The sequence below is a fragment of the Callionymus lyra genome, chromosome 11, assembly GCF_982586985.1.
Source record: "Callionymus lyra chromosome 11, fCalLyr1.hap1.1, whole genome shotgun sequence".
Classification (NCBI taxonomy): Eukaryota; Metazoa; Chordata; class Actinopteri; order Syngnathiformes; family Callionymidae; genus Callionymus; species Callionymus lyra.
This window is the reverse complement of record NC_141828.1, coordinates 24,728,251-24,755,359: the sequence shown is the minus strand read 5'-3', so window position 1 is coordinate 24,755,359 and position 27,109 is coordinate 24,728,251. Positions and strand designations below refer to the sequence as shown.

Sequence of the window (27,109 nt, the reverse complement as noted above, 5' to 3'; positions counted from 1 at the left end):
CTTAATCTTATAATGTGGCGTGCCTAATTTATAAAAATAGAACCATTTGTTTATATTTTCCCTTATAATAAGAATAAAACATAAATCTCCTTGGAAGAGGTATTAATGGGGCAAGTTTGTCGCACAAACAAAGCAAAAGTAACTTGATAGTTTCCTCCTTCAAATGTTTTCATGTACATTTCTACTAGAGTTTGAAAGCAGAAAAACTATGATTGCGTCTCGGAAAAGTAAAAACAAGAGGAGTCAACATACATGGATTCAAAGACCACATTTTCATTTCCTCTTGTGCCACTTAAAATAACTCAATCAGAAGCAAACAAGGCCGTAAAAACACTCATTGTGGTCTTGCGGTTCTCAGCACATCTCTTCATGCGAGGCACGACCTTTAAATGTCTCGCTGCCCTTTCACATGTGATCGGTACTTAACAGAGCTGATAAACTCTCGTGTTCCACTTCATCCGCGACAAGATCAGGGCTGGACTGTTCTGCCCAACAGAGTCTTGCTTTTTGCTCTCCATATTCCCCAAAAATTCTGTATTCTCACCCGTCGCTTGCCAAATCACTGCGGGCGGTATAACGAGGCAGGTCAGCGATGAAGGAATAAAAATAGGGGAGATTGAAAGGGGGGGAGATCTCGCTCAGTAATTTGGTGCACCAGGTTTGATCCTCGCTTGAAGTTCATTATAAAATCAGTTTCAATTACAGCAAGGCGGGCTGCCTGGTATCAAGGCCAGCCTAATGCCTTGATAATGAGGCACTCAGAAACACACACACACTCACACACACACACACATGCGGCTCTCATTACGTACAAATGCTAGAGAAGTACAAACCCTGCCCTGCTCTCCCTAATGAATGCCAGTGTTGTGTTTATGGCTGGTGGATGTGAGCTGCTGTTTGTACTTTTTTCGGTGTAAGACCAGGCCCATGGAGCCTAAACACTCCCGCGGCCGATTATTATGGACTGTAGTCTGAGACGGCCGTAACCCCCTCCCCTCGCCTTCAGCCCGTGGACCTTCCATCCTGCTCTGGATTCAGGCCGGATGAGAACGTGCTTCTAATGAGAGCTCAGACTCTTATGAAAGGGATGAAGACACATTGATCGTGTTGCTACACACACATAGAGACACACACACACACACTCGTGTTCCCCGTGATTAATTGGAGGAAAAACATTGATTCTCCGGGAGATTTGTCTTTTTCTCAGCAGCATTCTCCCTCCGTTGGTCGGATTTAGCCGCCAGCGCGTATCGATCCGCTGTGAGCGACAAGTTTGGAAAGAAAAAAAAAAGTTTCGGGAGTTTGTCTTGTCCTGCTTGTTGGTTTACGACCGGAATCTGCAGAAAAACATGAAACAAGACTTGTCATAATTGTGTGCTGTGATTTAAAATCAAGAAAGTGCAAAACCTATGCTTTTTACACTTTTTATTTTGTCGGTATAGTGTAAGCACGATTAGTCACAGTAATTTTACTTGTACAAGGAGCGATTTATACGGAGCGTATTTATAGTCCGATTTCGATTTGATTTTCAGTTGCATCTTTTCACTGCATCGTAATTATCTGAGAGACGAAAACCCAAACCTTGTTCACGAGAACGGACCGTGAGTTCAAGAGGCGAATTGATGCAGCGATCCATGGTGGTAAAAAAGAGAGTCAAGTCTAAGGCTCTTGTTATACCAGTCGATCTACAACTCTACCCTCACCTATGGTCACGAATGGTAGAATGCCTCTTATTTGGTTTGTTACACTTGTCTAACTAATATATATTATATATATATAAATATATATATATAATCAGATATATATTTTTATCCACACATTTATTTGATTGCTTATTCATTTATTTATGTATTTATACATTTATTAAAATATAATTATGTCATTTATCTTACTTTATAACCACACGTGACCAACACAACCAAAAGGAAACATCAGAAGGGTCGCAGCGTAGCTTGAGTCGCTAGTTTGTGTTGCTCGGTCTGCTTGTGTTTTCTTTTAATAATTGAACAGTGCTGCTGCCAAACAAGACATTACGACACGTCTGTCCTTAAAATAAGGTGACACAGCGTTGCAAACCTTTTTGTTCACGTGTAAATGATAAAAATTACAATTACAAATTAATTAAATTTGATCAGAGTAATGATATTTTTATTTGTTATTTCCACCCATCGATTCATAATAAGAATTTCACTATATATCAATTCTTATTCTTGAATTACTTTTTCATTCAAGGAAGCTATTTCTAGATTTGAATGGCAGCTGAAGATGACACTAGATTAACACAACATGTAGACGTTCAACCAGCCCTGAAGCTGGAACACATGCAGTGGCAGACTGGATGATGAGAGGCGGCGCTAAAGCCACCCGGTCCGACCGCCGGGCCACATGGTGAGGGCAGGAGAACCACAGCCCTGCAACTGCCGCCGAAAACCCACAGACACATTGAACAGACAGACAAGAACGGGTCGAGAGCCTGTTCGCCGCAGGAATCTGTGGTCTGGAATCACCGTCATGCCAAGAATGTCAATTGGGCTCCTGATCCTAGTCTCTCCCTGGAATGAAAATGCACCCGTGATAGGGGAGAGGGAGAGGCTGAGGGTGAAGAGGGGCTTCATGACTAGCAAAACATTTCCCTCCTAATAAAAGACAAAGTAAACAATGTTTGCTCACGGGCCACACAGGTTTCTTTATTTCCATCAATGTATTGCTTGTCTTATCTTTTAATGTCTTTGTGTGAATGTGTGAGTGAGTTTGTATTTAAGCATTATTTACATGAAATTGTTTTTTTTTCTGAAGAGACCAACATATGCAGAAGTGGCCCTAATTGGTGCCAATCAAAACTGTTTAATGACTTTTATTTTGAAATCAGCCTTTTGTACAAATAAAAGGGAAGTTAAAAGGTACTCCATATATCTCTGTGATCCCAGACGTACGCAGTAGTCCCGAGCACAGATCTAGATCGCGAGGCAGGACGGCCAGACGGGTCCACAGCTGGCTCCCTCTGGGCCCCGCTAAGCCTTGTTAAGGACACTTTTAAAAGCTGTGAACTGACCTGCAGATAAACAGCCCTCTGCCAGCTCCACCAGGGAATCAGTCACGGGCCGAGCTCAGTAGCTCGCGGACACGCCCACACTAATGGGCTTCAGTCGGGTCTGTGTGTCGCTCTGCAGCGTCTGAGGCTGACCAGGGTTTGTTTGTGTTTGTGTTTGTGTGCGCTCAGATTGACTGTGTCGTCATGTTTCTCATGTAAAAGCCTCACAACAGGTCATATGATAGATTTTGAGCATCTGTGAAATGATTTAATGCTCTTGTTCTTCCATGTGTGTGTTGTGCAAACCTCTTTTGATATAATTATGATATTTCAAATTAAAAAGTGTTCTGAGTTACATAGAGAAAATAAAAATAATATTGGGTTAAAAATACAGTGAAGTGATTCATAATTATATAAAGATTATTTTTATTAAATAATTTGACTTAACAATTTGCATATGTATAGGTTGAATTTGTGTTTTGTTTTTTTCGGAATTGAATTAAAAAAATGTAACATTTTCTTTCTTTCTTTTTTTCACTGGTAGATTTTGATAATCAAGTTCCAACAATTCAAAAATAAAACTTCTAAATTCAGAATTATATAAAGAAAAGGAAAGGTATCTATGTTGTGAGGACTAAGACAAGAACCTCAGATCCAGTGATCCTGAGCTGCTTGGCGGAGGTCTGCGCTCTCTCAGTTTCTTTTTCTGGTGTTTTTGTTAGTTAAACAGAATCAAGTGTGATAAATATCACTCCTGTCTCTTGTCTCACATGCTTCACTCCCAAACTTCCAAATCTTTCCATCCGTGTGTCGGAGCAGGTAAATGTAAACTCTGGAGATTCATGTGTCACCACGGTGGCTCGTGCGCACAACAGTCCAGAGACAAATCAGAGGATGATCGAATGCAGGATGTGGGAAAAGTAAAACAGTTTAAAAGAGGGAAAATGATTATATTCAGTTAAATGCTTAAAATAGAAGTCTTCCCCCTGAAGGCATTTTCCCGAGCACTTCAGCGTTCCGACTGTTTATTGGTTCTGAAGATGTTATGACTCGGACATGAGTGAACACAGCTGTGGAATGGATCGCCGTCCATCTAATCAGGCCAATCAGGAAAGGTCGGAGGTGACGGGACGGATCGCTCGGCTCCGAAGTCTTTTGTTTGGTTAACTGATGGTATCTCTTCTCTCTCCTCTAGTCGTCTGGAGCAGAACGGGATCAGGTCCGTCCCAGCGGGGACCTTCTCTCCCTACAAGAAACTGCGTAGGATGTAAGTTGACTCAGCCTGGAGCTGCACGAGGAGAAGGAGGTGGAAATAAAGCAGCAACAAGTGTCTGTTTCAAACACGTATGTAATGACCGCTCTCGTCTGACCGTGCACCGGTTTTTTCCCCCCGACGGTTCAGTCCAAGTGTGGGTTTTTGCCTGCGTTGGCAAACTTCAAACCACAGCTGGGATGATGAGGGGAGTCGAGAGTGTGCCGGAATGAATGTGGAGGCTTTTGAGCCCTCGCTGGGAACAGGCAGTGACGGCTGGTCGTTGAGGTTTTTCACCCGCTCGTCCACTCACCCAGCCAGGCCTGAGTGGACGCTCCAGAACCTCGGCCAGACCCCAGAACTTCAGCACTGTCACAGACGCGCGAGCGGTGGAAACACAGGGTCAAGTTTATATAGAAATAGAAATCAAATACCATCCTATTTAATTTGAAGGATACAACTGTTCCTGGACAAACAATCTGGTCATGGTTTATCCCCACGAGACCACCAAACTGCTTTTCGGCAATTGGATCGGAGTCTGCGGTTGCATTCATTTCCGTCATACCGGAAGTAGTAAGGGAAATTTTTGAAACTTCCAGGAAGAGATAACAAAAAAACAACCTAAAAAAGACTTTGAAACAACAAACATAAGTGGTTTTGGAGACGTTTTGGTTTTCACGACATTTTAGACCAGGGTTTTTCAAGTAAAACTTTCCTATGGTTCATATTTTCAGAAGGATTTAAGCCTGAGGGCTGGACGACCTCGGAGAACTTATGTATTCCAAACAATATTTTTCAGTCCATTCGTCATTAAATCTTTTTCACCTGAACATTTTATGTCACTTTCAAGGTTAACTGGAGCTCCTCGGCTTACCATAAGAAAGATCAGAGAAAACACTTTTAACTGCTTTATGGTAACACAATTGTTATTTATTGGTATTGCTCAAGTCAGTTCAAATAGCTCAAAAGGGCTGGATCTGAATAGCCCTGAATTTCCTCTGAAATACGGATAAATATTGATTGAAGATGTTATCGTATTTACTCATACCGAGTTAAGCTGTTTTTAGATGTTTATTATGAAGTTCAGAAAGGTCTCTAGAGGTGGAACAAATAAAACACAAACCAGTTTATCACTTCATCAGGTCGGAAACCTAAAGAGGCAGTGTTTTCGCAAATAGAACTGACCTCCGTTTCTTGTTACTTCTGGATTTAGCACCAAACGTGCGTGACCTTGTGACCTTTGAAGAGGCTCCGTTGCTCCAGCTGGCAGGTCCTACCAGCTCCGAGTGTGTTTCCGACAGAATCCTCCTCGACACCAGAGGCTGGATGCTGGTGCAGGGTCAGACGTTTCACTGGTGGTCTGCAGCGTTTTAAGGAAATATTAGTTTAGTGTTTCTCTGTGGATATTTTTGGCTCGTGCAGGCATGTGTGACCCGCCATGTTCCGTCCCTGTAAAGACCAGCCACACACGTTGTCCTTCACCTCGTCTTTCTTTGGACGACCAGCTCTCGACCTTCAGGACGTCGTCACAGACAAACACAGATTTTGGCCGAAAGTATTTTCCAATTATGTAAGAAGACAAATGTCTTATTTGAGCGCCTGAGGCTTCAAACACGTCGCTCGGATCCTTAGACCTCGTCCTCCAGGATTCTGTTACCAACCGTGAACTTTCAAACACTCGTTTTTTTATACACTATAATGGAATTTTCTAACAGCTCATCATATTTGACTGTTTTTTTGTTATACTGTCTCTTTTTTATAAAATCAATTGCCATCATAGCATATTAAAACTCACAGTTATTTAATGAGTTGTATTGAGAACATTTAAATAAAGATAATATATATAATTAAAAAACAATTAGACAACGATCAAACCATTTTACTAGATTTAATATATAGAGCATAATGACTCTTTATAATCTTACTTTTCTTTTCTTTTTCTATTTCTATTTTGTGCCTTCAGTTTTCCTCCTTTACATTTTTTTTTGTTATATAAGTTTTTTTCTCGTTCTTTATTTCAGTTTCATTGTTCCACATAGAGTCAAAGTATTTAATGTGGCCCAGAGAGCAGATTTCTGCGCTACTTTTTGTTTATTTCAAGTTAGAAAAAGAAATTGCAAAAAAATGCAAAATTTATCCCCATGTCACAATTGTAAACATTGATAGATAGATAGAACTTTACTGGAAATAAAAAATATAGAAACAAGTAATTAAATTATTAAATAATGTCTAAAACTAAAAATATATGTTTTGTTGTTTAACAGAAAAACAACAACTTTGAATTATTACATTTTAAATGCCAAGAATAGAAATATTTACTTTAGAAAATGTGTGTTTAAATTAGAATATCAAACTCTATTTGGAAAAAAAATGCTTTCATTTTGTAAAATATTTGAATTTTTTAATTTAATTAAAGTTCAACCTCTCAATATTATTACTCAATATAAGTAATTATTGTATCGAATTGTTGAAAAAGAAAATTCAACATTTAAAACATTTCAATTAAAAACAAAACAAAGTTTCAACATTTAAAATGTTAAATTCAACTAATAACTTATACTATGGCCCATGTGTCAAACATGGTCTGGGGGCCAAATGTGTCCCGGCAGGTTACTTTATGTGGCCCGCAGGGCGGTGAGTTCAAAATCAGCGTAGAATAATGTTCATGTGTATATAGTGACCTATAAAGATAAAGAGACGCACAATAACAGTAAAACTTAGGTTGATGGGAATTTGATTCTCCCTGACAGTTATAAATATAACATTTGTTTTTGCCATCAAACAAAAGTGCTTATAAGATTTTGACACTCCGGCTTTTATGCATAGAAAATAGGTTTTCAGCAGCAAATCAAGTCTAAGACGTACTCGTCTTCAGCAAACACTCTCAGTCTCTAATTGTTTAAAACAACGTCCTTGTTTCTCCAGAGACCTGAGCAACAACCAGATTTCCGAGATCGCACCAGACGCTTTCCAGGGACTTCGCTCCCTCAACTCGCTGTAAGTATCTCTGCCGATGTATGTTCATCACAGGCTCGTGAGTAAAAGTCTGTGTTTTCACTCTTCCAGAGTTCTGTATGGAAATAAGATCACAGACTTGCCCAAGGGCGTGTTCGACGGCCTCTACTCTCTCCAGCTGCTGTAAGAAGTGCCGTCTACACCCACATAGTCGTAACCTTCACATCAACTCTGTACCTGTTTGGAACATGAATAATAGATGAGGAGAGAAAAAAGTCTGACGAGATATTTTTCCTCGCTTCTCTCAGGTTGTTGAACGCCAACAAGATTCACTGCGTTCGTGCTAACGCCTTCCAGGACCTGCAGAACCTCTCGCTGCTGTCACTCTACGACAACAAGATCCAAACTCTCGCCAAGGGCACCTTCACTTCCCTGAGGGCCATTCAGACTCTGTGAGAGCAACACACACACATGCCAGCAACACACACACATGCCAGCAACACACATGCATCCCAGCAACACACACATGCCAGATACACACATATGCCATCAACGCAGACACATCCCAGCAACACACACATGCCAGCTACACACACATGCCATCAACACAGACACATCTCAGCAACACACACACATGCCAGCAACACACACACATACCAGCAACATACAAGATTCCAGCAAAACACGAACGGACACACACAGGGACTCAAGCCGAGCCGTTAAACATGAGCCGACACACACACAAGTCGATCTGTGTGATCCTAGCAGAGTGTGTAAAACTGTTGTCGTCACAAACGCCTGAAATCTTTCTTTGTCTAGAGCCAAAAGAAACACACACACTTACACACATAGACTCAGAAACACACACCTAAATACACAAACACTGACACACACATGTACAAAGGCACTCACACAAATACACACAGACTTAAACACGCACGCAGAGAAACAAACCGACACGCAAATCACAAAAGTTTGGTCCAAGTTTGTCAGAAGTTTATGCCTGCCTCCAGACTTTCAGACAAAACTTTCCATGAATTTTAAACAATCGATCTGAAGACTAACATTAATAAATCTGAAATGCAGTAAAGTTTGTTAAAAGGTCATTGACCTCCAATCATTATTATTATTATGATATTGAGTGTTTGTTAAGCAAAATAAGTGAAATTGTTTTGCCTCATTTCAGTTTTTTCTATAGAATAAAAGCGCTTTAATAAAAACCTCAGCACTTCATTTTAAAATGACATTCACATTGAAATGTATACCTATAAAAAGTCATTAATATGAGATTTGTCTTTGTTGTTATTTGTATCTGTTTTTTTTAATTCACTTCAAGCATAAAGTTTTCTTCTTCTCTTCCAGTCATCTCGCTCAGAACCCCTTCATCTGCGACTGTAACCTGAAGTGGCTCGCTGACTACCTTCGCTCCAACCCCATCGAGACCAGCGGCGCCCGCTGTGCCAGTCCTCGCCGTCTGGCCAACAAGCGCATCGGACAAATCAAGAGCAAGAAATTCCGCTGCTCCGGTAGGCTTATGCCTCACACTCTCTCTCTCTTTCCCAGACATCCCCTCGTATCTGCTATTCAGCTCAGTCCTTCTCCGACTTTTCCTGGTGCCCCAGAATCAATATGTTCCTGGAGAACCACGGAGCGGGAAGAGTTCCTAACTCTTTCCTCGAATCGTTTCACCACAGTCAACTGCGATTGACATGTTCCTCTACGTGTCTCCCGCCACTCTCTGACGACCCAACGTTCCAGACGATTCCCTGCCAGCTTCACCCCCCCGTTCCCGTTCTTATCCAGGTCATGCCCACATCTGTGTTAGTCTGGCACTCGTCGCTGTTGAGACTTCGCACGTCTTTATTGCTCCGCTGGCGACAGACGATCTGGGCCTCCACATGTTTTTCATTTTTCCCGTCATGTTCCCGAGCACTTTTTCCATTGTTGCCATCCTCATCCCGTCATATATAAACTTTATATATGACTGTTGTGAAGCATAACGAGCCACAGCTATGCAGACTGTTTTCACTGACATCCTTTCTTTTCTCCATCACAGCCAAGGAGCAGTACTTCATCCCAGGTGAGTCTCCAATGCCCCCCCATCATTGTCTCCCATCTTTCCTTCATGACTCACTATCTTTCCGTTACTAAACTGCTCCAACTGGGTAAATGTTTTCACTAAACAAAGGAAGAACGTTCCACTGGGAACAAACCAGTGTGAAATAACTTAAATCATAATAAATAATTTAATAATTTAATCATTTTTAGATCTAGAAAATGTGTTTCTGCATGTTTGGAGCATGTGTGGAAGGAAGGAAGGAAGGAAGGAAGGAAGGAAGGAAGGAAGGAAGGAAGGAAGGAAGGAAGGAAGGAAGGAAGGAAGGAAGGAAGGAAGGAAGGAAGGAAGGAAGGAAGGAAGGAAGGAAGGAAGGAAGGAAGGAAGGAAGGAAGGAAGGAAGGAAGGAAGGAAGGAAGGAAGGAAGGAAGGAAGGAAGGAAGGAAGGAAGGAAGGAAGGAAGGAAGGAAGGAAGGAAGGAAGGAAGGAAGGAAGGAAGGAAGGAAGGAAGGAAGGAAAAGGAATATAAAAAGTTAAAACATAGAATGAATGAGAAGAAGGAATGGAGAAAGGGAGGGAGGAAGAGAAGGAAGGGAGGTAGGAAGGAAGGGAGGGAGGCAGGGAGGGAGGGAGGGAGGGAGGGAGGGAGGGAGGAAGGAAGGAAGGAAGGAAGGAAGGAAGGAAGGAAGGAAGGAAGGAAATGAAGAAGAAACTAAGGATGGAAGGAAAATGGAAGGGAATGAAGGAAGAAAGAAAGAAAGGAAGTAAGGAATAAAGAATGATAAAAGGGAGGAATATCATGAACTATTCTGATGCCACTGATAAACTTCTATAGTTTCTTATCAATGTACAGTTGAGAGGATTAAAGTGCGACCACGACTGTGAGTGTTGCTGCAGTTCTGAACGTGTTGGTTCTGAGGTCGACCTTGATTTAGATGGAAGGAAACGTTGGAAAAACAGCTAGAAATTCAGGATCTGCTGTATTTATGTGTGGAAGAACTGCTAACTGGACCTGTGAGGACCGCGTTATAATTTGATAAACGTGCGCCTGCTTCCTCTCGCGGCTGTTTTTCTAACGGTCTCAGCAGATAGACTCGGGAGGAAGTGGCTCTTTGCTTTGGCATGTGCACCCGCAGTCACTCACCGAGAGAGAGAGAGGGAGAGAGAGAGAGAGAGAGAGAAAGAGAGAGAGAGGGGGAGAGGACCGAGGGGAGGGAAAGTGTGTCTTTTCTATCAGTAAAGCCTAAGAAAATAAAGCCGTCTAGAGGAGCTAGATTCCTATCAGGAGATGTTTCCGGGGCCTTAACAAGAGCACTTTCAAGAAAATAACTAGGAGGGGCGGTGTGTGTGTCGTATGTGTGTGTCGTGTGTGTGTGTGTGTGTGTGTGTGTGTGTGTGTGTGTGTGTGTGTGTGTGTGTGTGTGTGTGTGTGTGTGTGTGTGTGTGTGTGTGTGTGTGTGTCGTATGTGTGTGTGTGTGTGTGTGCTCATGCTGCAGTGGCTTATGTGATTCGGAGACGTGTGTGTGTGTGTGTAAATTAACGTGGCTTTGTGTGCTAAGCTGAGATAAAGCTGCACGCCGGCTTAGAGAACAAATGGGAGGCGATGTAAGCGCAAGAACGATCAAAGGAAAGTGTGATTCATGTGAGGTTCTCCATCCCTGAATGAGGAAAGAATCAGAACATGTTGAATCCCGTGACACGACCATAACGAGGAATCGACCTGCAGGGAATTCTTCGGAACTCCTGCGATGAGTCACATTTTGGTCAGAGAAAAAAAGTGATAGTAAAAGTGTCACCACCGCGTTCTTAGGGCGACGACTCAGACTCGCGACTCCGCCACATCCTTCGGGGATCAAAGCCGGCCGCTCCGCTTTCATTGCTTCCTCCTCGGCAGGAAATGCCTTTTCCTGTCGTCGGGCCAAAGCCAGGGAAAAAAGTCGGCTAATGACCTGCTGCACTTCGTCCGTCTGCACCCTCCGACCAGTCGTGCGTGAAAGTCTTTTCACAAGTCTGAGATGGTTTCCAGGAGTGCCAGCGAGCAAGGCTTGACACTGTGGAGCGGCGGCGTCAAACTCAATCACACAAGGGGCCAAAATCTTGTAGCACTCTTGGAAATAGCTTCATGTTTAGCAAGCAGTCTATAACAAGGACCAGATTCCAAACATTTTTTCCTTTTGACGTCAGTTTTACTGTTATTGGAAGTCTCTGTATAATTGTCGACATCCATTAAGTTTTCCTTGTCTTAACTTAAACAAGGACATCTTCATAGGTCAACATATCAACATATTTAAATCTACTTTGAAATTCTTTTAGTGATGGACCAGAGTGAGTGTTTTCAGCACATGATACAAGCCTATGATGTCAACATGTTGTGTGAAAATCTGCATATTTTAAAACTTTAAGGATCTTCTTCTACAACGTCAGATCAGTGTCCGAATCCAGTCGCAAATAGGAGAGTATATTTGCAAGAATGTGGCGATACGATCTAATATTGTCGAGTACTTGACTCTGGTGTAGCAGAATTTACAGACCACATGACTCTTGATGAAGTTGTAACTGCTTTCATTTGTTTTGAAACCAATATATGTCCAAACAGCAGCTTTTAGTCCACTGTATCCTCTTGTCCTCAGTCATAGTTGGGATCTTGCGAGATTCCATTGTTCCTTGATCTGCAGAGGATAATGACTGCTGCCACCTACACAAAAATAGACAGAAGAATATTTGAATATTTGCATTTCAATTGTAAATAGTACAAATGTAATACTTTTGTTGTATTCACACTTTATTTAAATATAAACTATTAAAGAGCTAAGATAAATACAGTGATCTTAAATTTCGATACAGTAAGGTGAAAAGAATATTGCAATATTTATGTAAATTGATTTTTTTTATAAACATATGTACTTGAACGTCGCATCAGTTCAAATTAACATTTAAATCTGTGACTAGATCTAAAAAAAAAAAAATTAATCTTGAATAATGTAAAACTGAAAAAAGTAAAATATTATCGACAGTTTAGATTTAGATACATGGAACTTTATTGATCCCTTCTAAGAAATCCTTTGGGACAATACGGTTCAAATCACCAAACAGCAGCAAATAGAAGAACAAAGCACACGTTTTGTATTTTATTCTGTATATTTTATATATTTATAGTTGATTCTAAACATCATTAATGTCCCATCAAGAGTGTCACACGTGCGTCAGGTTGTTGGTTCGAGGCCTCCAATTTCGTGGGCGTTTAGTTCCTGCTGCTGGAGGTTCTCCTAGCCCGGGCGTCGCTGACGTCATGGTGGGACCCCTGGAGGCAGGGAGGTGCGTTGTGCGAGCATGCGAGACGCAGAATATTAGCGGGACAGAAAACGCTGTTCCCTCTAAGTGGAACATTCGCTCTGGAGCCACACACGCATGCAGCTTGTCGAGACACACACCCTAAGTGGGTCTCAGGACTTGTGTATTATTGAGAGGATCTGGATCACGTCATGTCTATTCATAGACAGAGGAGGCGCTGGAGTCCCCTCACTTCCTGCGCCGGTCCTCCAGGCAGGACAGACGTCTCCCTGCATCACTCTCCTCTCATGTCCGTCTCTTCTTTTTCGCCTCCTTCGCTTCCCTCCTGCATTTATTCATGTCCCTCAGGTGCTCTCCTGTGACCTCACCTGTCTGCTGCTGCTCTCCAAACTCCTCTGCTCGACTGACTGCCTAAATCCTCTCTGGCATCCTTATCTCTCCCTCCCTGCTACTGTTCTTTTCACCCCACTGCTCCCACTTCCCTGAAATATTTCATCCATTCATGCTAGAGATGAATAAAGCAGGGGCGGCGTCTGAGGTCACCTGAGGTCATCCCCCTTCACGCGACTATTGAGCTGCAGACACTAAAATCTGATCAGGAATTTTCTCTTTTTTCCCCTCTGTCAGGTACAGAGGACATCCGTCTGAACAACGCCTGCAACAGTGACCCCGTGTGTCCCCCGAAGTGCCGCTGCGAGTCCAACGTGGTGGACTGTTCCAACCTGAAGCTCACCAAGATCCCCGAGCACATCCCTGCGTCCACCTCAGAGCTGTGAGTCCTGATGCTGCTAGATCCCCTCTGAGAATGCGCAGGGTTTCTTTCGAACCTCACGTCCTCTAAGGCGCTGTCAGCGTACTTCTATTTTACCAAATTAGATCAAAGATTCATGGAAGAGGAGCATCCGGATAGTCAGGACTTATTGTGTGATGCACAAGTGTAAACTGTGCAAAAACCCAGAAATTGATCCAGAAAATAACAGGTAATAAAATATAAACCCATCCAAGAAATAATAGATAATAATAAAGAAAATTACAGAAAGTAATCCAGAAAATAACTTCAGGATAACCAGCAAGTAACCAAAAAATTTGTACAGAAAATAAACCTGTAAATTACCAGAATTTAAACTTGAAAAACCAGTAGAAAATACAACACTAAATTACAACAGAATTAACAATAAAATACCTAAAAAATAACGAGATAGGAACATAAACACCCTGTAACACTTTAATCTTTTGATAAGAAACTAAATTATTTAAATATCAAACTAAGGTAAGGTAAGGTAAAACTTTATTGATTGAAATTGTTTTTTTCCAATAGCCACACCAATACAGCAATTTTTCATAAAAAATAAATCAAAATAAAATAAGAACAAGAACAAAAAGAAATAAAGAAAAAGAACAAGATGATACAATCTAAGTCTAAAGATAAAGACAAAGAACATAGACAAAGAAAAATAAAAAAGCCAAAGGATACAAAGACTAACATAGATCCTAACATCATGATACTTTTACTCCACTCCTGCCCCCCAACTCAGAATTGTACAATTTAATAGCCAGAGGAATGAATGAGTCCCTGAGTCTATTAGTGTTGCACCTGGGAAGGAACATTCGTGCTCCATCTGCTTCTCTGCTCACTGATGACAGTGTTCAGAGGATGACTGTCATCATCCATGATGGACAGTAGTTTGTTCAGTGATCTCCTCTCAGCAACTGTCACCAGTGAGTGGAACTAAGTAGCAGATAAAATATTTGGTGAAAATCAAAATAATCTCAAGACTAGTTGTTTAGTTAATTTGCTCCGTAATATTCTTCACTGAATATTGAGACAAACTTATTCATTTCTGACTTTAAATTCTTTTGTCTTCTCGTCTCCAGACGACTCAACAACAACGAGATCACGGCTCTGGAGGCAACAGGGGTTTTCAAGAACCTTTCCCAGCTGAAGAAAATGTAAGAAAGTAGACCTTGTTGTCCTGAGGATCATGGTCATGTTCTCACGTCTTCGGTTTGTGCGGCAGAAACCTGAGCAACAACAAGATCACGGAGGTCGAGGACGGGACTTTCGAAGGCGCGTCGTCCGTCAACGAGCTTCACCTCACAGCCAATCAGATCGACTCTGTGCGGAGCGAGATGTTCCGCGGCCTGGACGCGTTACGCATGCTGTGAGTGTGGAACTCTTCTGGCTCCTTGAGCTTCTTTCTGACCTTGAGTTTGACCCTTCAGGATGCTGAGGAACAACAAGATCAGCTGCGTTCACAACAACAGCTTCACTGGACTACACAACGTACGACTTCTGTCTCTGTACGACAACCAGATCACCACCATCGCCCCGGGAGCCTTTGACACTCTGCAGACCCTCTCCACGCTGTGAGACCCTCAACACGCCTTCACAGGTGGATCAATGTTGGCTCACCTGCGCCCCCTGTCTGCACAGGAACCTGCTGGCTAACGCCTTTAACTGCGACTGCCACTTGTCCTGGCTCGGTGATTGGCTGAGGACCAGGAAGATCGTCACCGGCAACCCTCGCTGTCAACGACCCGCCTTCTTGAAGGAGATTCCACTTCAGGACGTGGCTCAGCCCGACTTCCGCTGCGAAGACGGTGAGTTGCACACAGTTCTGGGATTTTACTGGTTCACTTTTGTGTCTGAGAATGTCTTTAAAAGAATATACAGTTTCAGTTCTCTGGCCTTATGGACAATATTCCCATGTCTGGATAATAAAATTAGCAGCTTTTCATATTTTTTTCAACATAATTTATTACATTTTTGTTAATAAATGAATGTCGTTTATGAAAGTTTCAAAGCTTTTCTACCTTAATTTATTGCCCCATAGAGCGTAAACAAAATATTTTTTACATTACATTTGATCAAATTTTATGTAAGGTAAAGTCCATTTAAAACTTTTTGTGCTAGCTTAGCAAGGAGCTAACCGAGCTAATCATTCTGAGGTGAGTTAAATTAGTTTTTTATGGTTCTTTGCTCATGTTTACTGCCTCATAAAGCTTGAAAAGTTAAGTTTTTACATTTTATTTCAACAACAAAAAAAACATGTTAGTATCAAGTGCTATGTGAAGTGAAGTACATTTTAAACTACAGTTGCTAGCTGAGCTAGTAGCTAACCGTTCTAGCTGCAGCATTCTAGGAAATAAAATAAACGACTTTAACATTTCATTTGACCAAAACATAATTTTCTATCAAATGTTATGTAAAGTTAGGTACATTTTAAACTGTACTTGCTATCGTAACCATGCTAGCTACAGTCTTCCTGAGGTAAAATTTACCACCGTTAACTTTTTTAACTTGTGATTAGAAACAAAAATCTTTAAATCTACAAATAAAATCACATTATACCTCACATCAAATTGAGCCTAAAGTGGAGCCTGAACCTGCCGTGACTGATGAAGATTTTAACTTGTCGATACAGTAGAAGACAAACTGTGAAGCGCACTGAGATCATGGGGAATAATGAGAGCTATTGTTCGCTCTTTGTTTACTAAATAGATCACACTCAGCACTTCCTCGGCTGCCGGTCGATGTCGGTCGGAGTTGAGCTATTGAGCTGTTTGTCTTATTGACCAGTCAGCCTATTTGCACCTGAATGAATGAGTCTTCAGACCTTGTGCAGTCACCACTTTTGTCCTCGCCGGTCGATATCACATTACTGAGAATCCTTTATCTTGTCCTGCTCCACTTTTTCTTGCCTCAATGCCAAGCCGTCGTTTCTTGAGCTCTTTGTCCAGCGACTCCATCTTCCTTCTCTTGCAGGCCAGGAGGAGTCCAGTTGTGTGCCGAGACCACAGTGCCCGAGCGAGTGCACCTGCCTGGAGACGGTGGTGAGATGCAGCAACAAGCACCTCCACGCGCTGCCCAAAGGCATCCCCAGAAATGTGACGGAACTGTGAGTTTCTTCTCTTCTTGTTTACTTACAATTTGGGATCTTGGTTAATAGAGTCCTTCTGCAGGACTTGAGGTCTTTTGGGTCCCTGGAAATTTATAATTTTAAATGTTTATTGAAATGTTGGATTTTTTTTGTCAGCATTTAATTATTATTTTTTAAATAATTTAATTCAATCATTTTTATGTTGAAAGGTCTTTTTTTTTAAATAATTGCAGAGCTGCTTAATCGAACAGTCACGTGATTGTCTGCGTGTCACATGATTGGTCGAAAGTTCCATCAAGTAGCTCAATCTATTGGTATTGTCTGGTGACACCAATATATAAACATTTTTCATATTTTATTTAAAAGTATAAGATTTAAAAAATATATTGAATTTATGATTCAATTTTCGATCATTTTTTTTTAAATTATTGCAATTAGGAAATCAAACTATGTGGAAAAATATTGATTTAGAAATGTTCTTTAAAAAAAAAATTCAATCTTTTAATATAGAAATATTTGAAGTTAATTATTTAAGAAACTATTCCATGCTTTCAAAAATAATTCAATAAAAAAAAAAAAAAAGTTTGAACATTTGAAATGTTAAATTCAACCATTCAAATTCTGATGGCGCTGATATGCTTCCATCATCAAGGTTTTCAAAACAAAAATTGAAATGTCAAAAAACAAAAAAACATTTCACAACTGTAGGGCAGTCTTCCGGGGCATTTCCAACTGGGAGGGGACCCTGAAGCAGACCAAGGAAAAGTTGTTTTATGCATATAGCAGATGACTTACAACAATTTCTACTCATTTGAACACACAATCAAACATGATGGGAGAAGGCCGCGACGCAGGTTTATCAGGGGCAGTTATCTTCTTGCTCAGGGACACAATGGCACAATCTTATCCGGAGCTGGAATGGACCCAGTGATTTCCTTCAAGATGTTTGAGGAATATTCCAGGAGCTCCACATCCAGGCTCTTGACTCTCTCAGCAGCATGATGACGACCTACAGCCGTCGTAGTCTGAGCAGGAGAGGGTGAAGAAGGTGAAGAGGAGCGATGAGGGAATGGACCACATTAGCGGAGACCATGAGAAAAATCTGGAATATGGAGAGGCGAGGAAGCCAACAAGCCCTGCGGTGGTTCTGTCAGACATTCTTCTCTGGAGATCCCTGCAGACCTGAGGGCTTGAACCGATGTCACTCCTTGACTCTCCGCCAGTCAGTGTGTGTGTGTGTGTTTGTGCGTACATTGTTGTGCGAGGGCCAGAAGTCGGTCCACGGGAGCAAAAGGGGAGAAAAGGGACGTTTCTAATGAGCAGTTTTCCAATGGAAAGGCTAAAAGGAAAAGGTCTGGAACTTTCCAATACTGCTCTGAGCACTTGACTGACTCACACACACGTAAACACACACACGTAAACACACACATGCTGCGAAGGCCTTAAAGGGCTGTCATTGTCCCAGCAGGTGTGACCAGGTGTGCCCCTCTGATCCTGGCTTTCATCTTGTCATCTGGAGAGTTTGCTGCTCCGTCATTATCCCGAGTGTCCTGTAGACCATCATTACCTATCATTACCCAAACCCCCTAACTAGCCGGATACCCCCCACCCCAAGAGAAAGCCCCTGCAGCCTCAGACCATTTATCAAGGTGACAGTGTGTTACCGTGCAGTCTGAGCAACACAATCCCCTTTTATTCATTCACACAACACAATTTATGACAATCGTGTGCGTGGCTTTTTTTGGAACAAAGACACACCAAGTCTACACAATCTTGACGTAGTATGATGGCGGAGTCGTTTTTTAGAAACCGACCCTGCAGCTGTGCGTCGCACTCAGAGGAACACAAAGTACCTTTCACACACAATTACACACAAACCCAGCTGAAGTGTTGGCACTGATTCAGGCGGTCGCTGCTTCAACACACTTTTGTGTGTTTGTGTCTTGTTATTGTCAGGTGCACCGTTTATCAACAGAACCCCCCGAGGGATACAACCACACCCCTTTTATACTGCCGCGCACACAACAACATCCGCTGATAATAAAAAAGAGATTTAGCTTTTCGTCTAATTCAAAAACACAGTTTCTAAAAGATCTTCTAAGATTTAATTTATCTAGAAAAGTAAATCTCTTGTCTGGAAGAACTCAGATACGCAGACCAGATACGCAGACCAGATACGAAGACGCATGTGTTAAGAGATAGATGATGGATGGAGAGGGCTGGATGAATGGAGAGGAATAGATGGAGGGATGGATGGAGATAGATAATGGGAGGGAGGGAGGGAGGGAGGGAGGGAGGGATGGATGGATGGATGGATGGATGGATGGATGGATGGATGGATGGATGGATGGATGGATGGATGGATGGATGGATGGATGGATGGATGGATGGATGGATGGATGGATGGATGGATCGTGAATTGATGGTGTAGTGAACATAGGGCAACATGGATGATGGGTTGGTGATGGATGGATTGACAATTGATTGATGAATGGATGGATGATGGCTGGATGGATAATATATGGGTGGCGGATGGATGGATGGACGAAGGTTTTTTTTTCTTTAGAAAGCGAGTCGGGAAGTCGTAGAGAGAGAAGTTAATTTGCAGAATCTGCATAAAGAATCTTCTTTACGTGACTTTTGTGTGGACGAGAAAATAAAGAAACAGAAGAACGACCACAGACTCGTGTTGTGACGCTGAATCCTTTCTTCTAGCAACACATTTGAAAGACAGTTGGTGGTTCAATTCTGACCACTTCAACCATTAATGAGGTCATTTCCTGAACCGCTGAACGACAAGAAAAACAAAGCTTTGTCGAGTGTCACGCCAACATGTTGTGTGTTTGACTCTCTGTGAAGTTTCTGTGTGAATCAAAAGCATCCGAGTATGAACTCTGATTTTCTCTCCTCAGGTATTTGGATGGAAACCAGTTCAGCGTGGTTCCAAAAGATCTGTCCACCTTCAAGTACCTGCAGCTTGTGTAAGTGTAGTTGTGTTGTCGTGTCTTCTTTGTCTCTTAGTCGTGGTTTTTGAATTGTTTTCTCTCGCAGTGATCTGAGCAACAACAAGATCAACTCTCTGACCAACTCGTCGTTCGCCAACATGAGTCAGCTGACCACGCTGTAAGTGTGTCGTCTCCACGACAGGAAGATGAACATCTCTCATGTGTGTCCATGTTTCCTCTCAGGATCCTGAGCTACAACTCGCTACGCTGTATTCCCAAAATGGCTCTCAGTGGACTTCATTCCCTCCGACTGTTGTGAGTGGATTTTTTATTCATGCTTGTTTACACACATCCGTCTGTTCTCTCTATCCATCCATCATCTATTCATCCATCTGTCTCTGCATCCATCATCTATTCATCCATCTATCCATCATCTATTCATCCATCCATCTATCCATCCATCATCTATTCATCCATCTGTCTCTGCATCCATCATCTATTCCTCCATCTATCCATCATCATCTATCCATCCATCCATCCATCATCTATTCATCCATCCATCTATCCATACATCCATCATCTATTCATCCATCTATCTCTGCATCCATCATCTATTCATCCATTTATCCATCTATCCATCATCTATCCATCCATCCATTCATCCATCCATCATCTATTCATCCATCTATCTCTGCATCCATCATCTATTCATCCATTTATCCATCTATCCATCATCATCCATCCATCCATCCATTCATCCATGAATCATGTATTCATCCATCCATTTCTCCATCAATCATCTATTCATCCATTCATATATTTATCCATCATCTATTCATCCATCTATCCATCCATCTCTGCATCAATCATCTATCTATCCATCTATCCATCCATCATCTATTCATCCATCCATTTCTGCATCAACAATGTATTCATCCATCTATCCATCCATCATCTATTCACCCATCCATCTATCCTTCATCATCTATCCATCCATCCATTCATCCATCCATCATCTATTCATCCATCCAACTATCCATCCATTGTGTATTCATCCATCCAACTATCCATCCATCGTGTATTCATCCATCCATTTCTCCATAAATCATCTATTCATCCATCCATGTAACTATCCATCATCTATCATCCATCCATCTCTGCATCAACATTCTATTCATCCATCTATCTATCCGTCCACTTATGTCTCTTGGCCTTTTAAAGTATATACTGTATATACTAACTGTGTTTTGTTTTTGATTGTTAAAGCGCTTTGTGACCCTGATCTGAGAAAATGGGCTTTATAAATAATGACTTACTCACTTACTTACTATCAATGCTTCCATTCATCTATCCATCCATTATTTATTCATCCATCCATTTCTGAATCAATCATCTATTCATCCATCTATCCTTCCTTCATCTATTCATCGCTGTATCCAACCCTCCTTCAATCTTTATCTCTGTCTGGTCTGTGTGTGTTTTTGTTTATCAGTTAATCTCTTCATCCATCTATCAATCATTATCCACCCTTCCAGAGAAATGAGAGAGAAGTTAAGCGTTTTTTTTCAGAGGTCGCAAAGAAGCATGGAATATTTAATTCTGGAATAGTTCGTAATCTCACTCCAGTGTCAAGAGAGTAACTTTCTTAAATGTTCAGAAATGTGCAACATGTCAGGCGTCTCCTCAAAATAATTCCCCCAAAATTCTTCGACACAAGATGTCACAGATAACAGATGTCACAAGTGAATAAATGAGTAAATAAATGAGCTGTCAAGGAGGAAACATGGGTGTGTGACATATGATGACAGTTCAGACAAACACAGACCTCTGACCTATTTAAAATAGTAGCAGCTCGTCCAAGTATTGACGTGGACATCCCTGTTTCACTGACGCTGATTAGTGAGCTATGCTGTTGACTCTGACTCAAGCCCTTGGGCAAGTCTGTCTGTAAGTGAAGAACCGAAGATCCTGCCGGCACTTTGTTCAATTGGACTTCGGCGGTCCGACCCACGGTATCCTGGACTCGGTGTGCGTGTGTGCGAACATCCTCCGCTGGCTCGGCGCCCGGAGTACGTGTGTGGGAGTCGAGCTAGCGGCCCTCCATGTGCGCTCGTAGCAGGCGCACTTTTTACTAGTGACAACAAAGCTTCAACAAAGCCTTTTTTTACGACGGATTCCACTAAAGCCGCGCCATCATTACGGGACACAAAGCGTAAGAGGCCTTTTAGCGTGGCATGAGAGTGAAGCTCGGTCATCATTAGCTGCCGCCTCGCTCGCCTTTGATCTCTAATGAAGCTCCAGCGTTACTTCTGCTCTCGCTCACTCACGCCACCTTGAAATATTCCCCCCTTGCAAATGTGCTGGACGCCATGTGAGGCCTCAGAAGTATACACAAGACTCACACGTACACTGTCTGGAGTGACTTATCCTCACGACTTTGATGTCTTCACCGTTTCGCCCATCAATCAAAAGCCATTAAACGTCAACCTCTCTCTTCAACTACACTTAGCTCCGTGTCGGGGACTCCACACTGGGTTCAAAGGTCATTGGTGGGAGCTTCACAGAGGTGCGACTGGCTGATGCAGACCTTCATAAAGCAGCGGCTCTGGCTTTACGCAGCTGTAAAGAGCAGCAGAATCATTAACGCTTGCCGCTTCAAACAGAGCAGGTCGCGGTCTGGCGCGCTTGTGCTGCGGTTTGGTGTCGCTCTCTTCATACGTGCATGATGTTGGATTCATAAGCTGCTAATTGGCCTGCTGGGTGATGCTGGGACTAGAGCTCTGGGCGAGAGAAAGTGACGCAAAACTTCTCCCAACTTTTTTTCAAGTCTATCCAAAACATAATTCTTCATTGAAAATTGAAAAAAAAAATAATACATTTTTTTAAATAATTGGAATTAGAATATCAAAATATATATATTAAATTTAGAAGACGTGTTTTGATTTTCCATATAGTGAATATATGGTGACATATAGTTGATATATGGGGACACATAATGAACTATGACATAGTGAATATAGGGGGACATATAGTTAATATATGGGGACCCATAATGAACTGTGATATAGTGCATATAGGGTGACATATACTTAATATATTGGGACGCATAATTAACTGTGATATAGTGAATATAGGGGGACTTTAAGAAACATCTTAAGACGTTTCTATTTGTTCAGGCTTTTCCTTGAATTTCTCGAACTCCTGTGTTGTTCTCAGTATTAACTTGATCTTTAAAGTATGTACTTTTTTGAGTATTGTTTTGATTGTTAAAGCGCTTTGTGACCCTGGTCTCGAAAAGCGCTATATAAATAAATATTACTTACTTACTTACTTACTTATAGTTAATATATGGGGACACATAATGAACTGTGATATAGTGAATATAGGGCGACTTATAGTTAATATATGGGGACACATAATGAACTGTGATATATTAAATATAGGGCGACTTATAGTTAATATATGGGGACACATAATGAACTGTGATATATTAAATATAGGGGGACTTGTAGTTTATATATGGGGACACATAATGAACTGTGATATAGTGAATATAGGGGGACTTATAGTTAATATATGGGGACACATAATGAACTGTGATATAGTGAATATAGGGGGACTTATAGTTAATATATGGGGACACATAATGAACTGTGATAAAGTATATATAGGGTGACATATACTTAATATATTGGGACACATAATGGATATATAGCAAATATAGGGGAAATATAGTTCAAAAAGAGGAACATATATAAAACTGCAGCCTGTCCCAGGAAATGAACAAAATATTTTAGTCAAGTTCAAAGTCCTACAGTCACTCTTCTACAGCCCAGTCTCCTGATGCTCTCTCTCTCCACCTCTCAATGTCGTGAATCTACATGATTATCAAGAGAATTGAAGCCATTTATATTCCAAATGAATCAATAAATCATGCTTCAATTTGGAGACTAAGAATGAAACGTAAATCTTGAAGTACCTCGCGTCATTAGAACGTTCAAGCCGACGGTCGTTTTAACTGGTTGCAGGTGAACACGTCTCTAACAGGTCTCAGCTGCGCCGCTCTCTCCGTCCAAGCCTGAAGTTAAATCACCATTTTGCCTGTCAGGCTCCACATCAATTTTTCATTCCCAGATCTTGGGCCGGGCCGCCTCGTCGTAGGTAGGATGGAGTGATGTAATGGTCTGCAGCTGTCAGTGGAGAAGAAAAGAGGCAGGAAGACAGAACGCTGGTAGGAGAGTGGATCGGGTTTCGTCCCCGAGACTAGCTGACTGCTTCCCCCATGAGAGACCTGCCGGGCTGGCACACTGTTGTTGGCTCGGTGCCCGCCACATCCAGTCTGTTCTCCCAATAAGCATTGCTTGCTGCACCGGTTGTCCCGTGAAGCCGGCGTTTCCCGGAAAGTGTACTAGGACTGACCAGGCTCCACCGTCTCTTCCGCAGATTAACCCTAATTCTCAGATCAAAGCCAGAAGGAAGTTTTCAAAGTCTCCTCGCCCAGGCGGACCGAGCAGATGTGTCATGTGCCGGCGGTCACATTAGCATGTGGTCAGGAGGTGGTAATGACCTGCTGGATTACGACCGCCATCAGTCATCCACTTGTTAAGCCGAGTCGGCTTGTTGCCTTGTTTCCTATTTTGGAGAAAATAGGAAACAAGGCCGCCTACTGGTATGCACTGTTGCTTGCCGGCCTTGCCAGGCAGATACCGGGTACCTGATTTTTTCTAAAGTAGGCTGAGCTTCACGTCTCAGATCAGGAGCTCAAACACACTATAAGAGGAACCCTGACAAAGTTCTTGAGGGAAAAGCTTCATGGCCCAAATGCTACACTAGCGGGTTAAGTAGGTCAACCAGGTTATCCAAAGAGTTCAAATGTGAGGCAAATGTAAACTCGAAACTCTAATCCAGTTGCCTTCACTTTGGAACCCTTTGGATAACCATGGATGAATGAAAACCTACAAAGACATTTGAAACGTTATTTTGTGTGATAGAAAAAGCTCATCCAGCTACCTGGTCATGGGGAAACAACCCTGTGATGGATGTGAAGGGTCACGATAAGCATTCCTTGACAGTTTAAAAGGACCGATAAGTGAGTCCTAGTGTCTTCAAAAGTAATGATTGACTCTGACGAAGCGCACCTGAATCTACTTCAGAGACAGGTAGTGTTCCCGAACAAAGGAGTGACACGTGTGGATGCAAAGATAAGACAAGGTTGTCAGACTAATGTTGGTCATCGTAAGAGTCTGTCGTGTCAAATCAGCAGCGGTTCTTCTCTCTTGCTGGTCTTAAACTATTCAAGTTCACGTCAACACAAGTTCCTTCAGGTGTGAAGGAGTTCAAAAGGTTCTTCCTCACGCTAGGATAAAAGAAAAGGTGCTGTATAGTTTTGAACATATTTGTTTCTGGCTCCCTCTACTGTTATAAGAGTGTAATTGCAGTGAATTCTGCAACACCAGAGTCAAGTACTCAGCAATACTACAAATGTATCCTTGTAACTACAGTATTACAATGTATCGCAATATATCGTCGTTGATGTATCTGTATCGTAAAATGTATGGTATCACCAGATCTCCAATACACACCTAGTTTCTACCTGATTAACGACAGTTTTTGGTTAAGAGTGGGAACCAACTGGAGTTTTTGAAGGTTGTGGTGATTGTGATTTTCTTTATTACTTCATGCAAGTAAAGTGACCTACAAATTTGAATATATATATATTTTAAAGAAATACCCCTTGTAGCTTCAACCCTTTCTTCTTTCCTCCTATAGGTCTCTCCATGGCAACGAAATCTCTGAACTTCCAGACGGAATCTTCACTGATGTCGCCTCGCTGTCCCACTTGTAAGTGTTTGACACACGCGCGCGCATGCACACACACTTACACTAACACACTCACACACACACTATAGCCTTCTTTTATACCCTGGAGTAGACGTTGAGGCAGGACCACAGTGGCGGGTCTGTAGTCCTGGCGGTCCCTCCCTTAATTGAGCGTGTGGTTGGACCCACAAACATACAGACCCGTCCACTCTCTCATCTCTGTGTTCCACATCCACAGTCACGCTGCTGCTGTTTGTTTGGCTTTGTGTGTTTGTGTGTGTGTGTGGCTGAAAATACACAATCTCAGCAGTGTCGACCTACGGCAGCTGCGGGTCAATAAGCCGATCAGTGTTTGAGTTTTTAAGAGACGAGTGACGTGGATCCATTGATCCCCGGTCATGTTAGCAGATGTCAGTGTTGGGCTGAAACATGAGATTGAATATCGATCCAGCAGATCCTATTGATCCACGGGAGTGGTTAAGAATATGTTGTGTTAATCCCCCGCGTGGACACATTGCTTAAAACCAGGTGTGTTCCACTCTTGTGTAGATTCCAGAACTTGTCTGGGTTCCTTTTCTCTAGATGAAGAAACAGTGACACCTGGCGGCCTTTTATTGTACTTCCGCGAATACACGCCAAACTTCATTTTCAGCGACGCAGTAAATAAATGAAAATATATATTATTTATAATAATAATAATACTTTTTTTTGTAGTTCTGGACACTTCAGCAGAAATAGACAATCTATTAAAGGGGGTAAAAATGTTGAATTGAATTGCTGGGATCTGTTTTTTCTTAATCAACTATAGACTTACTTCAACTGTATAGTGTCTTGAGATAACTTTCTTATGATAAGACACTTTAAATAAAATTGAATTGAATTAAAAGGCATTCGTCCTTACCTTGTGTTCTCCAGAGCCATCGGTGCCAACCCCCTGCACTGTGACTGTCGTCTACGCTGGTTGTCCGACTGGGTCAAGACCGGGTACAAAGAGCCTGGTATCGCCAGATGTGCCGGTCCGGTCGGTATGGAGGGGAAACTGCTGCTCACGACTCCCGCCAAGAAGTTCGAGTGCGGCGGTGAGTCCATGGTGTTGTCGACACAGAAGAAGAAGAAGAAGAATGTAACAACATTATCTCCACATGGTTGGTCTCGTCCAGATGACGTGGACACGGACGTGCTGGCCAAATGTAACCCGTGTGCGACCGGGCCCTGTCAGAACCAGGGCATCTGCCACAGTGACCCGCTCAATGTCTACAGATGCAGCTGCCCGCCAGGGTTCAAGGTCACTGAAACAACTATAGGGGTCAGGAGTTCACTTTTGTGACGGACATTTTTTTATTTGGGTCAACAGGGTAAGAACTGTGAGACGGTTCTGAACGCTTGTGTCAGCGACCCGTGTGAGAATGGAGGGACGTGCCAGGTGAGCGAGGAGGAGGAGGGAGAGTTCAGGTGAGTCTGTCCATCATCTTAGCATGTAGAAACAGAACTGACATTGTGTCTTTGTGTGTCTGTGTTTGTGTCTTTTTGTGTGTCTCTGTGTGTTTTGTTTATGTCTCTGTATGTCTGTGGGTTTGTGTGCGTGTCTGTGTATTTATATGTGTGTGTCTCTTGGTGTGTCTGTCTGTAACTATGTGTCTCTTTTTGTCTTATTGTGCATGTGCTTGTGCATGTTTTGTGTGTGTGTATTTGCAGTTGTGTGTGTCCACGGGGCTTCGAGGGACGCACGTGTCAAACAAACATGGACGACTGTGAGGACAGCGACTGTGAGAACGGCGCCACCTGTGTCGACGGAATCAACAACTACACCTGTCTTTGCCCTCCCTATTACACAGGTACACAAGTGCTCACGTTGTTGTGTAGTTCATTGTGCTGAC

At 42.2% G+C, this 27,109-nt stretch overlaps 1 protein-coding gene across 7 annotated transcripts in view; it reads left to right on the top strand.

Moving 5' to 3' along the window:
• Nucleotides 1–27,109, top strand: part of slit1a (slit homolog 1a (Drosophila)) — a 93,357-nt gene that overhangs the window by 57,159 nt on the left and 9,089 nt on the right. For 2 of the 7 annotated variants that reach the window (XM_087801968.1, XM_087801966.1), the window contains exons 10-29: nt 4,227–4,298; nt 7,209–7,280; nt 7,350–7,421; nt 7,547–7,690; nt 8,601–8,764; nt 9,295–9,318; nt 13,214–13,358; nt 14,462–14,536; nt 14,605–14,748; nt 14,810–14,953; nt 15,021–15,187; nt 16,353–16,485; nt 19,380–19,448; nt 19,519–19,590; nt 19,656–19,727; nt 25,182–25,253; nt 26,148–26,311; nt 26,393–26,517; nt 26,587–26,684; nt 26,928–27,067. In XM_087801968.1, coding sequence (XP_087658094.1) covers nt 4,227–4,298; nt 7,209–7,280; nt 7,350–7,421; nt 7,547–7,690; nt 8,601–8,764; nt 9,295–9,318; nt 13,214–13,358; nt 14,462–14,536; nt 14,605–14,748; nt 14,810–14,953; nt 15,021–15,187; nt 16,353–16,485; nt 19,380–19,448; nt 19,519–19,590; nt 19,656–19,727; nt 25,182–25,253; nt 26,148–26,311; nt 26,393–26,517; nt 26,587–26,684; nt 26,928–27,067 — 2,168 coding nt within the window. Of the gene's footprint in view, nt 1–4,226; nt 4,299–7,208; nt 7,281–7,349; nt 7,422–7,546; nt 7,691–8,600; nt 8,765–9,294; nt 9,319–13,213; nt 13,359–14,461; nt 14,537–14,604; nt 14,749–14,809; nt 14,954–15,020; nt 15,188–16,352; nt 16,486–19,379; nt 19,449–19,518; nt 19,591–19,655; nt 19,728–25,181; nt 25,254–26,147; nt 26,518–26,586; nt 26,685–26,927; nt 27,068–27,109 lie in introns of all 7 variants that reach the window. The other 5 variants (XM_087801969.1, XM_087801967.1, XM_087801964.1 and 2 more) reach the window with 3 other exon arrangements.